Genomic DNA, 18,353 nt, shown 5'->3' on the forward strand with positions numbered 1-18,353 from the left:
TTGTATACCATGCACAGCATCATTTGTGGTAAAATGATATGATAAGAAAGATCAAGTATATATTTCATTTGACAGATTTTGTGTTATCTGCAAAACAAGAATGTAAAGTATAGAATTGCTGGGCAGGCAAGGAGCTGATTGAGGAAAGAGATCTCTCAACAGAGCTCAGTGGAAACACCGCATTTCGGAGAATAATGAAGATCCCAGATCCTCAGTGCCTCAGTCTTTTGGAATAATTAGGGGTTCACTTACTAAGGGTCAGATCATCTCGTTGACCTCTAAACTTTCTGATCTTTAAGAAGCTCCTCAAAAGAGGCAAAAATCAAACAAGAAGGTACTATCTGCCTTTTAAAGTGAGTTTTCAGGAAAGCAAATATATATGATTTCTCTGAAGTTAATTAAAACATTTGAAATATTTTTGGGTTTGAAACCTTTCAAAAATGTAACTATTGCCACAGTTAAGTGAAAACTTAATTTATTTGTTGTACGTTACAGAGAAGAAATGCAGTTTTTAGATGACTCCAAATGAAAATTACCATTGCTAGTTATAAAATAAACTTTTTTTAGCGCAATTTTTTTTCTACATTTTGATATTCAGTTTTTATTGTGGAAAAGCTGTTAATTTGAAATTTCTTGGAAAAGCAGAAATTTGGGGGAAAGCAATCAAATTTTTGGGGGTGGTTTTTTTGAAAATCCTGCTGAAATATCAGTATTAGTTAGTAGATTTGAAATAGCAGGCACATATAAATGTATGTTTAATAAAATATGCCATGTAATGAAAATGGATTAGGATGGTGAAGTGAGAACAAATGGGTGAAAAAAGTCATACTGATATGACTTTTATTTTGCAAATACGGACATTGAAGTGCTCTGAATCCTTTTGATTTCAACAAAAGACCTATAATTTCTTTTTACCAATAAGAAAAAACCTCAGCATCATGGTGATTGAAACACTTTTGTAGCACATCTGTGGAAAAAGAGACAGAAAAAATTATGTGGTTGAAAAATGAATGTTTTGTTAATGCTATAAATGCATACAGAAAATTGTGTACTAGTTGATGAATGCTATGTGTTCCCTTTATTTACATAAAGTTTCAAGAAAAAGCTATCACAAGGGATCTACACAGCGATAGAATTCAATATTAATACCCCTGTGTTATATCTGAGTGTTAACTTACTATAATGGCTACACAATTGTAGTTCACTTGTAGCATGAGACACTAAAGGTTTTAATTACAAAGATAATAACACCATTGTGTGCTTATATTTTTTCCCGTGTTTTACAGAACAAATGGATATTCTGACTTTCATCTGACCCCTCATACTGCCATGAAACATCTATTTAAAATATTGAATGAAAACTTCTTTTCAAAACAAATCTTACCATTGTACTAATTGCTGTAACAATGTGCTTACCTTCCTCTGCTGTTAAAACACAATATTAAACCAGCAACTTCAGACATATTAGCAATTTCTCTGCTACTCAAAGAAAATCTCTCACAAAAAGGAGAAGTGCCAGAAACATCACAAAAACCCCCTGACCTTGCTACTGCCCTTGATTTTATGTAGAGGGCACTAAGATTTCAAATATGCTCATGTACCCAGTCTCTTTGAAATCACTATACTTGTTGGGTACTTAAATACTTTCAAGTATTTAAGCTTTACACAGCAGTGATAGGCTGTAGTGTGAAATTCTTAGGCAAACAGCAATGCTCTTCCAAATTCAATTCAAAAGTAATAGGAATAATTGATCACTTCGTATTCTGAAGTAAAACTCCTCCTTGTAGTAGTTTTCATGTAAGGTTTCATTTTATCTGCATGAAAATCCTCAGATATTTTGCTGAATCCTTTAGGAAAGGCTCTATTTACCTACATGGAAAATAATTTGCAAGAAAACAGTGCAAGCATAAGTTTTAGAGCTCTCATAAAACATCATGCATGGGACAAGTGAGGCCATGTTACATGGAAGAATGGACTCTGTCCATAGAGTTATCAGTTAGGTTAGTGGTTAATGTGTAATCTTCAATCTACAAACCCTGAAAAACGAACTCTCTGCACTCCGTATCACCTCGAAAAATGTGTGGGTATAGTCACTTTCCTTGATCCCATAACTTAATTACCGGTTTTGTTAACTTCACACTACTAAGCAGAACCAAAGTTCTCCTTCCATCTATTTTTCTGCCACAGAGAAAATTTTCATGCTAAAAAGCTACTTTCAAATTCTCCTGATACATGCAGTTTTATCATAGCATTTTTTACCTAGATAGAGCATTAAAACTATTTTAGGTTTTCCTAAGTTATATGATCCAGAACTGTAACACATAATTATATGAACCTCTCGAAGATGTATTTTAATTTTCTTACTCAAGGATCTAATACACCATTTCATATAAGAAACTATATTTGCCATTTTAATGAAATTGATCAAGCAAGGTGCCACTAACTTCAAAATTTGAATATTTTTTGTTAGCATCTTTTTAAAAGCTAATCTCTATTAGGCCAGCCAAGTTTTTATGTCAAACCTGATTTAAATGCAGATTTTTTTCTTTACTGCATTCTCTTCTCACAAGCCATGAGATAGATACACAGTGCAAAGTTATGCAGATACCTTTGTAACTATTTTGTTTGTTGCTACTTCACACTAGGACTAGAAGTCTCACAGAAGTACTTTTTGTGCTAGGCAAGAATGGATTTGGCTTTGTTATTTTCCTTTAGCATCATCCATACTCAGAGAAAACTTACTCAAATAGAAATGAGATTCAGGGGGACATTGTGTTCCCTAAAATCCCTAAAAAAAGACCTTTTCCCTAAATTATGACCCTGTTCCCTAAATAAATATCCAGCCTTCGGAAGTGACTGAACTTTTATTGAGCCCCAAAGTTTTGGCTTATCTCTTAGGCAATGGCTGGGCTGGTTCTTATTTATATCCCTATTTAAAACAAGCTGGTTAATTCTTGGGTTTGCTTTCAAATTTAGTCACACATGGAATGTCTTAATTGTTTGTTAAAGGAACAGCAGGTTGTGGTCAGGGTCAAATGCCCTTGAGCTCAACAGATTTTAACTTTGCATAGTACTTACTCTTGAGACTGTGATAAGCAAACCTAGAGGCAGATCATGCTTTATGCGAGGGAAGTGCTGAGTGTGCAGGTATGCAAGGGCAGGGGAAAGGAGGAGGAGACCTGAGTTCATGGGACTGGGCATTTTTTACCGTACCAGACAGCATAGTATGTACTGGCAAATGAGCTTTCAGAGCATGCTTTTGGGCAGCATTGGATTCTGCAAGATTTGTAGCAAAACAGTGGAGGATCTCTTCACTGCAGGGTTAAGTTGGATGTTGGCAGAAAGGTTTAGGTATATGGGCTGGAAACTTGGTTATGTGTTAGTTACTCATCACCTGCTTTGTAGGTTCAAGCTGGACAACAGACCTGCTGATGGTCCTCCAGTGGTGCCATTCCAGAATTCCCTGTTTCTTTAGACCAGGTGGGGTCCTCCCCGAGTCACTGCAGAAAGATCTTCAAGTAGTTCAATCAACACAGCATAAGGTAACATAAGATTTCTGCTCACATATGGTGAAGACGTCCTCCAATGTACTTGAGGAAAGGTGAGGACCTGGTGGAGGGACAGAACCATGAGGTTCCAAAGAAGACCTGCTTATAAACATGCGCTCGACAATTTGATTAGTGTAGCCATGAGCCATGGGCTTGTTGAGTGGTTTCTAAGGCAAACTCCCAGGGAGCTGGGGAATTAAGGCTTTCCTCATTTCCTTGCTGTCATTCCAAACCGGATCTTGCCCATTCAGGGACAGATTATAAGGGGGATAGGAGGGGTTGAATGGCAGCGGGGAAGACATAGATAAATCTCTTTTTTTTATGTGATTTGTGAAGCGTCAGGCTCAGGTGGAGTGCTCTGTCTGATCACTGAGTGCCTCTCCCCACTGGTGAGCAAATCCTCCTTAAAAGGAGAAGTTACGAGGAGTAAATCAGGGGGAGTTGATCTCCCCTGGCTATGGTGGGCTGTAGGAAGTGGATGGCTCAGCAGGCAAGCCACCTGCTCCAGCCTGGTGCTTGGCACAATCTCTATTTTGCATATCAGGCAGCCTCCAGGGAATAAAAAGGGTTGTTAACTCAGACAACCATGATTTCAGCTCTGTGCTCTGCAAAGAGAAAAAGGAAGGCTGCCCTGTGTTTCCAACCAAGGGATTTGTTCTGTTTGACTTCCCTTGGAGAACACTACTTGCCAACTTTTCCACTCCCTGGAACAAGGGGTCTGGCTAAATTTATTTTCAGCGCCCTCCAGGAAATGAGGCTGTTAGGTTTATTATCCTGAAACTAGAAGACAAATTCTGTTTCTTTAGTAGGTGTAGGGGCATGGTTACTAAATTTACTGTGCTTTTTCCGAAGGTTTGAGTCCTGGAGAAAGTCTGTCTGATGCCCCAATGTGTCTTTAGCTGAAACACCCCAGCTCAGAGCTGCCAGCATGAGGAAAGATCTTACGTAGGCAGCCGCCTTCAGTTAGCTCTGGTAAAAGAGAAATCCTAAGTGTTGTGTAGAAATGTCTCTTTCTTCATGTGAGTGGTATCAGGAAAAGGGCAGTGAGTGCACAAGTGATTAAGAAAGCTGGTTTACAGCAACTTGCCAGTCTCCCACAAGACAAAAAGAAAATCCAGGTAGCATTACACAAGAGAAAGGTACATTTCTTTCTCTGATCTCTTTAGTGCTTACAAGATCTAGATAACATGCTTATCATGAAGCAAATGGAGATATTTTGCAAGTTTTACTTGGTGTGGTAACAACTGTTACCCTTTATACCTTTGTAAATACCCTGAAGTTTGCAAGAGTAAGCACATAAATAAAGTGAACAAACACAGCCTAACTCCAAATACCTCTTGGCTTTTCACATACATCTCTAATTAAATGATGAGGATGAATTTTTGTGAGGTTGTAATAAAATAAAATTATTTAAATAAATAACTGACAAAATAGTCATACGGCCAGCATAAATTACCATGACATTTTTAATTACTGAAGTAAGTTTTGGTATGAGGGAATGAATAATATTAAAAGATTTAATTAGTGAATTCAGAGAGGGATTATTTACAGCACTAACATCAACAACATAACATCTAACATAATTAGAGATCAAAGAAAGTCTACCAGGCAAGCAAGACCCTTCTTGCAGAAGATGTGGTGTCCTAGTCTTTAATTCTTACTTTTCTCTCATTTAGGTTTCTTTCCAAAGTACTTTTATTTCCTCTAGAATATTTAACTGTGGATAATTAAATAATTTTTGTAAAGGATCAAATAACCTGCAGTGGTTGTCTGTTGGTTCTACAAAAGCCAAACATCAGAAATGGCTGAAGAATATTGACTTCACATCCCACTACGTATGAGAGGAATGGGGCAAAGTGGAGCTAAATAACATCACTGTTATTTAGCACAAATGCTCGTTTAATTTTTTTTTCTCAAGATTCATAAAGGGTTCTTCTGACCTGAGTAATTTCAGCAGTGCTTTGGAATAGTTGGTCTATGAAATTACAGAGCACAGGCCTTGTTTTACCTTGGCCCTGTCCTGTGCATTTTGATGACTCTCAGGCATGTGCAGAGTTTAGAGCAGAAGACATGCCAAGAGGCAAAAATAAATTAGATCAACTAGATGCAGCGAATTAGAGGGAATTTTTTTCTTCCCAAATGTGTCATACTTATTTCTGCAATTTCTCTGATTTGCTCCATGCTTTCTGGCTGTACTCAGGAACCTGTTCCAGGCACTGCAAAATATCTCCTCTGTCTAGACTGAATGCAAAGGGAGAACATCTAATAAAAATATTCAGAAGAGGAATTTATTTCCATAAATTTGTCTTAATTTCTCCTTCTCCACATTTTCTATCAGAACTTGAAACCACAGGAACAGAAAACCTGAAAAAAAAAAGTTTGCAAAAATTTAATTAAAATTTCCAGGTGAAAAAAATGTTTAACTTGTTCTAGTATGTACTGGATCCTTGAAATTCCTGCACAATTCTCCAAGAGAAGGGAATAACAAAATTCATGAAAGACATTCATTTTCAGTAATATTGTTGTAACTTGAAAAACTCCAAATTCTTCTAAAAAAGTGACTATTTACTGAGTAAACCACATAGGGCTTCTGTACCAGCTCCACACTACATTAGAATGTATCTCTTGAAAAGTTTTGGTTGTAGGGTTTAAAATTAGTTATTAAAAGCTTTCCTTATCAACAAATCACATATTGGAACAGGAGAATAACATGTCCTCATTTTTCTCCAGCTTTCTGTGAGCTCCAAAGGGCTCTGTCCTTGGTCGGCTTCCCTCCTCCCACTGGAGAGGGCACTTCATCTCTGGGGAAGGTCAGCTATAAACACAAGCCCAACTGCTCACACTGATGACTCAAATCCACCTGTCTGCTCCCTTCTGTCCAAGCCCAAAGCCCAGCCTGCTTCTTTCTGAATGTCTCGCCATCGGCTCAAGCTCAGTATGGCTCACCAGAGCTCTTAATCTGTCTTCTAAGCTCTCCTTGATACTGCTTTTTCCAGTCACTGTGGTTAACATCACTGGCTGTTCTGTTGCTTGGGCCTTGAGCTTGTCCAGTACCTTCAGTCTAGGACTCTCAAGGCTCTCTGTAAATTTTGATGCACAAAACTTCAAAGCTTTGACCTTCCTCATACTTCCACACAGCTAAAATTACCAGTCCAGCGTTCATCCTTTCACCACAAGATGCTTCTCCCTGATTTTGACAGAGCCCATTTCCTGCTTGTTCATCCATGCCCACAGCTGCAAGCAGGCTTCCCCTCTCCTCTCGTGTTCCCATCCATTCCCCTGACATCAAGCACAACATAATTCTCCTCCATGCAAATTGCAGCCATGTTGCCATCTTGGACAAGCCATGGCACCAACTGTCATCACGCACTTGGGAAACTTTCACATCAGCAATGTCCTCTTTTTACATTGCTTTGCCAGTCAAGGTGAAGCTCTAAAACAAGGTGAAGCTGTAAAAACATACATAACTTTGCCATTATACACCTTCAACCTTTCCCCAGGAGCTTTCCTTTCTCACAGGCTGCAAAACACCAGATTGTGGGCATGCTGCAAGTGTTACATGCACAATGACCTGTAACATCATACAATTTTCCTCCACGTCTCTGAATATAAGCTACCTGTGGTTTTGTGTTCCTCACTTGGATTGAAAGCAGTAGATCATAAATGCATGGAGCATCTCTACCACCTGGCCACGTGTGGAAAATGGCACAGTGAAGCCCTGGTCCACATGTGAATTACATAGAGTCTGCAGCACCAGAAATACAGAGGTTTAATATCCAGGATCATTGGAATGTGTTATTCAGTTTCAGGACTAGATTTGACTCACATTTAGAGAAGAGGCTAAAGTTATCCCTAAATGTTAAAAAAATGATTTATAATTATTAACATCTACTGAAATCCAATGCCTTTCGGAAAAGGCACTTCTGGAATTTATTTTTTTTTCATTCTTCTTATTTTTGCCTTCATTATGGAATCGCAGTAGCAATATTTTAAATGAATTGTTATAGAGGGGGGCTAGAGCACCCACTGTGCTTGCACAATGTCCAATTTAGTTTGAATGTCAGATTCAGCAGTCACTGAATTGCATATGGCTTCTTTCTCTCTCTTTCCCAAGTATTGAGAGGTTCTTCTCAAAGGCACGTGCAAGTCTCTCTTGGAAGCACATTTTCTAGTGCTCTGACTCCAAAGTTTATTCTTTCTGCAGGGATCTATAGTTTCTATATTTTTATAACCCAAACCAAATGTTTTCTGAGGCATAACAGAAAGTTGTATTTCTAAGCCATTTGAACACATGCATTCAAAATGTATTAAACATGGCTAGATGATGACTGCAGAGGAAGATATTTCTAGATGTGGAGCCTTTTAAAAGGAGCTAAAACTGTTTTCCTTTCCAAGAAAAATATATCAGATTCCCTATGTTTAGTGTCTTTCAAATTGTGTCAACATGTCATAATCTGTTAACAGGAAGCTGCCTACTGGTTTGCTCACTGCCAAGATTAGGGGTGACATTCCTATGCTTTTGAAATCAGTGACAAAACTTCCTTTGATTTTAATAGGCAGAAGATTTCATCCAAAGGAAGAAAATTTTTATCCTTACATTTTCAGAACAGAAAAGAATGAAAAGCCTTCTTCCAATTCATACTTATCTCCATTTTCAGATACTGCCATGTAAGAATTATTTATACTGTCATCCTTTTCTGTATGAAGATTATCTTAGTTGCTTTTGATGCTGAAAGCAGGAGTTAGCATATAAAGTATTTTTGCTTACAATAACAACAACAACAAAAGCTACTTTGGAAAGGCAAAAGTAAACACTGAAAATTAACACTTCTATTTAAATTTTACTAATATGGATTTGCTACATTTCCACACCAAAGAATTAATATCATTTCTTTATATAGAAAATGATATTTATAAAGATAGCTCTTTTTCCAGAGTGATGTTTGGTGGGAAAAGGTGGAGGAAGGGGTGATTCAAGATTCAGTGAAATAGGTGCAGGACAAAAGTAGACATGAAAACTTCTATTGACTTTGTTGGACTTTATGTCACACCCTTCTCCCCTGTTAAATACTGTGTAGCAAGAAAAGTTCAACTCCTAACTTTTCTTCTGCAAGAGCCTTCTTAAGAAGAATATGGCAAAATACTTGAGCCATGAGTCACAGTTGAATTGTATAAGATTAGGACTAATTTCCAGAAATGCTGAAGTAAGTAAAATCTAGGTGTCAGGAACACGGTGATTTGGTGCATAAGTAGGGACCAGACCTACAAACCTTGCAAATACTGAAGGTGTCTGTGAAAACTTATTAAATGACCCAAGCACACCACATGCAGTGAGACCTGAGTATTGACTATCTATCCAGGGACACAAGGGCACAGTTTTTACTATGTGATCTCTGGTTTTGGGCAAATCCTTCTTGTAATGGCAAATTATATGTTAAAATTTAATAACAATAAAAAAGAATCAATTAAAAAAATTCATCGTCAGTCTTGTCTATGATTAGAATTTTGTTCATTCTTTGCCTCAGCTTTCCTTTGCACAAGGAAAAGGTGAACCTAAGACACCTTAACTTTCATCTATCTGAAAAAGTTCCTTCAAAGAAAAGTTATTTTGGATTGGATGTAGTTATGCTATGATCTGTGTGTTCATTCTCCTACATCAGTTTAGATATGTCAGTTTAGATATGTTGGTTTAGATTGCCCACCTGATAAAACACCTTTTAATACTACTTCGTAATTGCAATGCCATACTAATGCTTCATGGACATCACTACATCACCAAACTGGCTTCACAGCACCAGCAGCGTAAGCACACATAAGCACACCAATGCACAAGCCCAGGGCAGTCTAGAGAATGATTCTGCAGCATGACACTGACTTCAATGCACCCATCCGGTCCCATGGTGTACTGAGAAATTTTCCACAATTAAATATTGTTTTGCTTGATTGCACATTCAAATATTGACCAGACCTGTGTCATGTAGGAGTTTCTGTGACTGAGATAATAAAACCATATTTTATTATGTAAGCTACTTCATAATTCAGCTCAAAAATAATTTTAAAAATCCTTTAATTATCTATAAACAATATACAATGACCATAATTAATGTGTAGAGTAGATGAACATTTAGGAATCAAAGAATCACTGAAAATCAACAGGACTTAGGCTCTTGAGTCAGTGCTTCCAAAATAGAAACCCATCAGGGTAGACAATTTGAAAGTCACATTCCTCCGAAACTGGAGTTATTTGTACACCTCAGCAGACGCTCATCGTAGCACAAGACTGAGGTTCTGCTGACACCTGCTGATAAACGTCTGAACAGCAGAACTGATGTCCCACGATTAAGTAAATGAAATAAAAAAACATGTATAAAAAAACAGGAGTAAAGGTACAAACATGTCTTCATTCTATAACAGAAAAGTTTCCAGTTATTGGTAAGTCATAATGCGAGTGATGCTGGGGAAAGGGTGACAAGGAAAGGTAAAAACAAAATTTGTTGCTAGATTTTTTGTCAGATCTTCCCTGACCAAGATGATGAGTTCACTTCCTACTGAGTCAATATACTACTTGCAGTGAGTAATTGTGGAGATGCTGACTAAGCTGAAAGAGATTTGCTAATGACTGGATGATCAGCAGAATTATAATTAATATCAGCAGAGACCAGTATCTGTTTTGAAAATGATCAGAATCATGCTAACATGGGAGTGTGATAAGATGACAAAGACTACTGAGAGTTTTTTAAACTTTCTGTTTTAAATATAGGAAGATCAATTTTTGCTTACTCAGCAATTTATCCTCAAAACACAGCAAATATCAAAGCTGAACTCTGCTGGTGTTGGTTAGGCCTAAGAAAAGGTAACATTTTAGTAGAAATTTGCTTTCTGCTACAACACTATGCAATTAAGAGGCTTCAAATTTTCAGTCACAGTACTGTCCTAATGTGAATCACTTTTAATTTCTTGCTAAGCAAACACACTGAAAAAGAGAGAAGATTGCTACTCCTTTCATTATAAGGATTTCTGTTAGCAGACTGCACACTTCACTCTTTCATTTCTACAGGGGGTGCATGGTGTCAGAGAAGAAAGATGTTTTGGGCAGTGTTTTAGACACTGTGTAAACCTGTATTAACTGTTTTTTCTGATAAGAAAAGATCTGACAGTGTAGATTTACTTCTTTGCTGTTGTTCACTTCCTTCTCCCCCCACTACCCCCAACAAACAAGGGAGAAGTTTACAGTACAGAGAAAATTCACTTTCTGTCCCTAGTGCTCACCTTTGAAAGAAAATACTGCTTGTAAAACTACAGGTCCAAAGATCTTATCTTGGACAACTTTGTACTTTGGGTTTTTTGTATATTCCCACCTTCTCTGTGTCTAGGAAGAATTGAAAGGTATTGTGACGGATAATTGCTGTGCTTACTGGATGCTTGCCAGCCCCTACAGGCATTACCCTGCCCTGCTCTGAGAGGGCTGCTGGAGCCTGAGGAACCACGGGCGCTGCCATGCGGAGCTGCGGAGCACCCGTGTGGTCAGGCCGCCCTCTCCCGCCAGCTCAGGGAGCTCCAGCTGTGCGGAGGAAGCGCAGCTGCCCAAAACTTTCACTACACCTCACATTGGCTGCTTTTACAGCATGAAGCTGATCTTCGGAGACGTTGTGGTAATGCCCAGGATATTGGGATGTTCGGCTGCTCAGTCAGAGGTATTCTCAAGCCTTGCTCGAGCTGCTAAACATTTAGTCATTCTGGACAACACCATCAGGCTGAAAAAGACATTTTCATGAAGCAAACTGCAGCTCTGAATGAGATGCACGGCCGCTGCTGTCTATGAAATGAATTTGCAGTCGGCTGCCCAAAACTCCCAGACAAACTGTGCACATACAGCTTGTGTTGCACACTGGCAAGCCAAATGCTTGACAGAGGTATTGAGATAATAATTCTCCCCGTAATGCAAATTTGTGTGCACATACAATTCCGTCTGGGAAGCTTTAGACAGAAACAGCCTTGGCTTGCCAGTATCTACCTAAGCAAGTTGCTCAGACAATTAGCAAGCTTTTATCAGCATCGGGCATATCAAGGCATTGCCATTAACCTCCTTGCTGGTGGCATGTTCTTGAGCTCCAGAAGAAAATGTGTAGTTGTAATCAGCAGCTGCCCTGCTGCCTTGCAAAGGGAGAAGATTAACAAAGAAACAAGGTAAGAAGGAAAAATGACCAGAAGAGAAGGGATGAGAGAAAAGAAGCTGCATAGGTGTTGTTTAGGATGTAAGCAAAGATGATGAACATGGTTATGTTACTTAGTGACCACTATGGGCCTGGAATATTTCATGTGTACACAACCCTCAGCCTCCACAGGATGTCCAATTAGAGATGGTAACTCTTTCCATTAAGTGAAGGCAATCAAGACACAGTTCTGAGCTCATAATCATAAAGGTTTGATGCCATTTCTAAAATGTTTAAGGTCATTGTCATTCCAGGTGGTTACTTTATTAATAACCATGAGCACTCTTTGGGCTGACCAGACCTTTAAAGACCACACACAAACCTCTGCTGGTGCCATCAATCACGCATACACACGAGTTTACTCTGGAAGAAGAGCTGCAGTGAAGTCCCCCAGGCTGACAGGACAGCTTGGCAAAAGCTGTGGGAAGCAGCTTCATTCGGAAGAAAAGCAGTTCAGCCATGTTGCCAAAGCACCTCCTGTCCCCTTCATGCTTCCACTGTGCAGGAGGAATACACCTGGTCTCTCCCTGGAGGAAAAATGTTTGCAAGTTTTCTGACCCAGAAAATCCTATTGTAAAATAAACACCCCATGGGTGACCCTGAAGTCATCCACTTGAAACTCCTTTACTGGGTGCCCTTTCATGCAGACTGGCTGCACAGGCCAGAGTCGGGGCTGGCGTGGGACTACACGCCCTGACACTGGGGGTGAGATGCACAAGCACCAGCCAGCCGGGCTGGTGTTCTGGAGTGGCCATCTTCACTGGGACCAGGTGGCCAACTTGTCCTTTGCTTTTAGGGTGAAGGGGCATCTCTGGAAACTTGCAGAGACATGTTTGATGGAAGTGCACTAAAGGTTTGAGTGGCCCAAGCCGGGTTTAGCCTGGAGAAGAGAAGGTTCAGGGGTGACCTTACCAGTCTTTACAATTCCCTGAAAGAAGGTTGAGGGTCAGTCTCTTCTCCCAGGCAACCAGAGACAGAACGAGTGGACATAGTCTTAAGCTGTGCTAGGGGAGGTTTAGTTTGGACATCAGGAGGAGTTTCTTCACAGAAGGAGGTGATTAGACATTGGAATGGGCTGCCCAGGGAGGTGGTGGAGTCACCATCCCTGGAAGTGTTTAAGGAAAGACTGGATGTGGCACTTAGTGCCACGGTTTAGTTGACAAGGTGGTGTTCTGTCGCAGGTTGATGATCTCAGACGTCTTTTCCAGCCTAATCGATTCTGTGATCTGGCTTCGAGCTGCCTGAGCCACAGAATCAGAATCAAAGAATCAACCCCACCCAGGAAGCAGCTCTGTTTTCCGGTCAACATGGAGTGGAACTCTGCGAGCCAGACCCGAGCCTCTTCCTTCACCGTGTGCCAAGGCTGGGGAGCCGAGAGGAAAAATAATAAAAACCTGCGATTTTATTTTTTTGCAAACGTTTACTATAAGTAGGATGGAACCCGGGTGGTGCCAGGTACACAACTCCGCTAGAGCAGGGTGACCAGGAGGGGGAGCAGAGACCAAGGGCGGCGGGGCGGCAGGGCCCACCCCTCAGCCGCCGCTCCCGCAGCCGCCGCCATCGCGCCCCGCCCCGCTGCCGTCTACCCGGCGGGGCCTGCAGGGGGCGCGGCGCGGCGGCGCTGTGCTGGAGGCGCTGTGCTGGAGGCGCGGTGCCGGCAGAGGGCGGCCGTATGGCGCCGGCGCTCCGCCTGTGCCGCGCTGCGCGCCTGCTGCCGGCTGCTGCCGCCACGGCCCGAAACTCGGCCCCAGCGCCGCGGCCGCCTCCGCGCCTCGCCTCCTCCTCCTCTTTCTCCTCCGCCTGCTCCTCCTCCTCCTCTGCTTCCCACCGCTCTCCGCCGCAGCCCGCCATGCAGGCCTTCCAGTACCCCGAGGTGTACCGCGACGAGACCGCTGTGAGTACGGCGCTGACTGGGACAGCCCCCGGCGTGCGGCGGCCGCCGGGCCCGGGCGCGGGGCACCCGGCTCGCAATCCCCGCGGGGCCGCCTCGGGGCGGGGGTTGCTGCCTCGGCTCTCGGGGCTTTGTTCGGCTGCGGCCGCTGAACGCCCGGCGTGCTCCGTGCAGAGGCTCTAGGGTTTGTCACGCCCGCGGGCCGCGGCAGCTGCCGGGCGCTTGTTCGGGCGGGATTCGGGCCCTGGCGCCGGTGCTTCCGGGCACGTCCCGCGTGTGCGGGGCCGGGAGCCGGTCTGGGGCGGGCGGCGGCACCGGGGGTGCAGGAGCAGCGGCCGCACGGCGCATCCCGGAGCTTCGGTACCGCGGCTTGTGTCAGGGAAACCCAGGCCTCCGCCCGGGCTGCAGCAGCGTGAGCAAAGGAACAAATAGTCTATTTGTATAGGATGGCACGTCTGTAACATAGTCCCGTCTCCCTGTGTTCCTGCCGTACCTGGATGCACACGGGATTACGGTGTAGGTTTGGTTAAAATGGGTTCGATTTTCTTTCCCTTCCTCTGTGAATTGGACACCGGCCGGGGTAGTATTTACATTGCATTTAAATGAAAATGTTTGCCGATATGAGCCACAGCTGGAAAAAATCCTGAAGCATTTACTTTCGTAGTTGACTGAAAGGCTGACCTGTGCAAGCCCTAGCAGCAAGTGTCTAATCCTTTTTTGTGTTTTGGAGGAAGAAAGAAGGTAAATTCAACCACGTGGGTTAATCTTTTGTGGCTTGTTTGTTTTGTTTGTTGTTTTGGGGGGTGGGCTTTTGATTTTTTTAAAAAAATTACTATTTATATATATACACATTATGCACATATTTGTGGGCAAGAGTAGTGGGGAGGGCTAAACCAGAGACCGTTTGTATAACCAGGAACCATATTTTGGGTACACCCCGTAATGAGGTTTTATAATTTGGCTTGAAAACCTTAGGGATCTTGGTTTGGTTGGTGGGGTTTCGTTTTTGCCTACTAATCTATCCCGTGGAAGGAATTTATGTGCATTTCACCATTTTTCTGGTGCTCTGTGCTTTTCTCTGAGGACTACTCTGCTGCTGTGATGCCTTCAGCAAAGAGTGGTAATATTAGTAACTCACCTGAGAGCAATGTGTTGGTTCTCTCTTTCTTTGCTCCTTAGCACTGTATGGTTTTGTGAAATTCCAAATGCCCTTCATCATGCTGACTGTCATTGCTTGATGGATAGAGTTTGCTTGTGTGCATGTCTTTTTTTAAATTGTTGTCTTTTATAAATTCAGGTATCGGATTACCATGGATGTAAAATCAGTGATCCATACTGCTGGCTTGAAGATCCCGATAGCGAACAGACAAAGGTAACCTTTCTTTGCATGGGAATGGCTGTTTTCACATGGTTCTCTTCTATAGACCAGGTGCATTGGTACTCTGCTTTTGAAGAACCTGCCAATATTTTTTTGAAAACTTACATAGTGAATGAAGATGTACATCATGTGATATCCCATTACACCAGGAATGCCATTATTTTGTCCCTGTGTTTTAATGGGAGAAAGGTTGGATGGGGCTTTGAGCACCCTGGTGTACTGGCAAATGTCCCAGCCCATGGCAGGGGCGTTGAACTAAATGATCTTCAAGGTCCTTTCCTACCCAGACCATTCCATGGTTCTGTGAAAGTCCGGAACACTTTGTATAACTTAGATCACAGAATTTGCAAAACTAAACCCTTGTTTATCTTGAACCCATTTTTCTTGGCCGGTTTGAATGTTCAAGGTGGTGGTGTCATACTGAAGAGAAACACTTAAATTTTAGGGTGCTTTGTCCACTGTCTTAAGTACATCTAAAATCTAAAATTGCCATAATAAAATAGTTAGGAAAGGGTGGAAGGAAAGCTTCTTTGGCTTGCTTTCTTCAAAAGCTGACAAAGTGTGTGAGTGCATTTTTTAAAACTCATTTTTAAAGGCAAAACCAAAAACATTTTCCTCCTGAAGTTAGGCTTTGTTAGTGTATGCTATTACAGAGTGCAGGTGTTGCAGTGTTTTCAGCCTGCAGTCTGGTATAGTGAGAATGTGCTGCTGGAACCAGTCTTTCACTGAGAGAGAATCATGTTAAATAATGTCTGTGAGCCAGTTGCTTTGATATTCATGGCATGGGGGGTTGGAGGGATGGTGGCCAGAAAATGGTGGGTGACAGTGTGGAGGGGGTTTCCTCTGCAGTGGCTACTGACTTAGTGACAATTGTAGCTCCAGATCTGAAACACTGGCATCTACCCAGCATGCATGATTGTGTCAGGAAGCTGATGAAGGGCAGGATCTCCTTTCAAAAATATCCAACAGTGTGGCTTTCCATTAGTGAGATTCCTTCTAGCTTCTTCTGCGTATGTGCTTACCTTATACATTTTCATGAGCCTGAGGCTGGTCAAATAGAACTTACATCAACTGACAAGAGCAAGATAAAATGTGTACAGTTAGGAACTGTTTCCCTACTTGCAAATCTGTCAGCATATATAAATGCTCATGTGGATTAAAAAGGTTGATTTGGGATCAGGTGTTAGTGAAAAACTCTGCCATGGACATTAATATTGAAAATGAGATATTTAGAAAGCTGGGAGAATATTGATTTTTTAATTCTGATATCTTTAAGAAACAGTAAACACAGGATAATTTTGTGCCAAATTGAGATGGATGTATGTGTGGTTATGTCTTCCTTTTCGAGATGCCCTACAGACACTTACTAAAGTGTTTTTTGGGATCCTGTAAAAGATTAGGGATTGAGAAAATACAAAGACCTGGTTTCTTGTGTCCCTGTATTCAATACTATAGCCACATACTGTGAACAGGTTGGGTGAGAACAGTTGGAGGACAGTGAATCGCATTCTCCAGAGCTTGTAGTTTATACAGGAGGCAGAATAAGGAATAGGGAATTACACCATCCTCACAAAAATGCAGCAGCCCAGACACAAGTTGTCATATTGGTGGAATGAAGGTCTTGTTATATCTTACTTGCCTACACTGGAAAAACCACACACCTTGGCAGAATTTTGCTGTGCAGTGGTAGTATGACAAAAGGAGTGGAAACAGTTCCTGTGTAAGCAAGTATGCAAGTATATAATTTTATTCCAAAGTTTCAGGAGTTATTGGACAAAGGGAATTAAAGTATTTTGCTGGTTTACCTCTTTCGTAGAAGAGGTCAGAAAAAATGCTGTCAAATAGATACACAAATATGTTGGGACTCTGCTTTTCTAGGTGTAGCAGGAATAGACATGTCAAACATTGGTGCTCTCACAGAAAATAAATGAGTAGGCTTCACTTAGTTTCTGTATTGAGTCAGCAGAGCATAAAGTTTGCTATTCCCCGAAGCATGGAGAAAGAAGCAAAGGTGTGTGAGATTGGTTTTAACTCTGAAACGTCCATGGTGCTTTCACCTGATATCCACTGTAGAGCTAAAGGGACTGAGATGAAAGAAATTGCCCACAACAGCTATGAGTATAAAAAATTACATTTATTTTCTGTGACTAGTCCAAATGATTATGTGGACTCTTGATAGCTAGCAGTTTACAAACAGTGAACATAGAAGGGTGGAATTTTTTTTCGTAATTGGCTTAATCAGGTATTTTTGCAGTGAGAGTAGAATGCAAGATGGTGCTGTACCTGACCCAGTATAATTTGCAGGTTTCCATTAAGTTAAGTGGTTGTGTGGTTTTTCTCTGCCTTCCCTCCCCTTCTTGCACTGATACGAATGCTTCCGTCCCTCCCTTGCATGGGTATAACCATCATAAGGTGATGTTCTGGGAGCGAACATGTTTGTGGATTAGTTTTCTATTGACATATGTGCTTAATCTAGGTCACCCGAAGGCCACATGATAGTTGGATCTAAGATGGTCCAAGAATGGGATCTTTCCTTTTCTAGCCACCCACAGTCTACTTTTAATTAGGTGAAAGTCAAATTTAGAAATTCTTCAGCCGGGTCACAACGATGGTCTTATGTATGCAGTGGATGTATCTGCTACAAAAAAGGTTATTGAAATCTGCAGATGGCTAAGCAGACCCAATGCACAGTCTCAGATCTAATAAAGCCAATCATGAAGTCACATCTTCAATATCTTGTGGAAAAGCTGTTGTTCAAGAAGTGTGCACTTCCATATTCACTATCTATGTGCTTTACTGTATCACCTTTTTTTTTTCCCCGTGTGTGCTTGGTTGGAGCAGTCAAGGGCAGCTATAAGCAAACAAACTCCCTTCTCCAGATATGTAAATTAAAATGAACCCCTGTTCAGATGGGGAAGTTCCTGTCTCACTTTGGTGAAGGGAAGTGCAGAATGTGAGTTCATGCTCTGCTGCAGTTTGGCCATTGACTTCTAAAACAAAATGAGGAAACATCCCCAGCATAGCTGTAATGTGCTACACAGGTGAAACACTTCTGGTAATGACATAAACCACAAACTGCAAAACCACACTTTCACTGTTGTCTTGGCTTTGGACTTTCAGCTTCTTGGTTTGTTTTAACACTTTGTGGGAAATAAGCTCTTTTTTAGACTACAGCAAAGTCTTTTGCTGCTATGTCAGTCATATACAGTACCTTAACTCACTGACAGTGTAGGCAGTAATGCTGAGCTTGTTCCAGACATGAGGGATGGACAAGTGATGAAAAAGCAGGGATAGTGTGGGGTTGGGTTGTACTGTTCTGAACA

General features: G+C 41.5%; 1 protein-coding gene across 1 annotated transcript in view; it reads left to right on the top strand.

Moving 5' to 3' along the window:
- The first annotated feature begins 13,425 nt into the window (after positions 1-13,425).
- The window catches only part of PREP (prolyl endopeptidase), a 91,825-nt gene continuing 86,897 nt past the window's right edge, over positions 13,426-18,353 (top strand). Inside the window, exons 1-2 of the mRNA XM_082302535.1 lie at positions 13,426-13,655; positions 14,950-15,024. Coding sequence (XP_082158661.1) covers positions 13,434-13,655; positions 14,950-15,024 — 297 coding nt within the window. The 5' untranslated portion in view covers positions 13,426-13,433. The remainder of the gene's footprint in view (positions 13,656-14,949; positions 15,025-18,353) is intronic.

Source organism: Coloeus monedula (assembly GCF_965178545.1).
Source record: "Coloeus monedula genome assembly, chromosome: 2".
Taxonomy (NCBI): domain Eukaryota; kingdom Metazoa; phylum Chordata; class Aves; order Passeriformes; family Corvidae; genus Coloeus; species Coloeus monedula.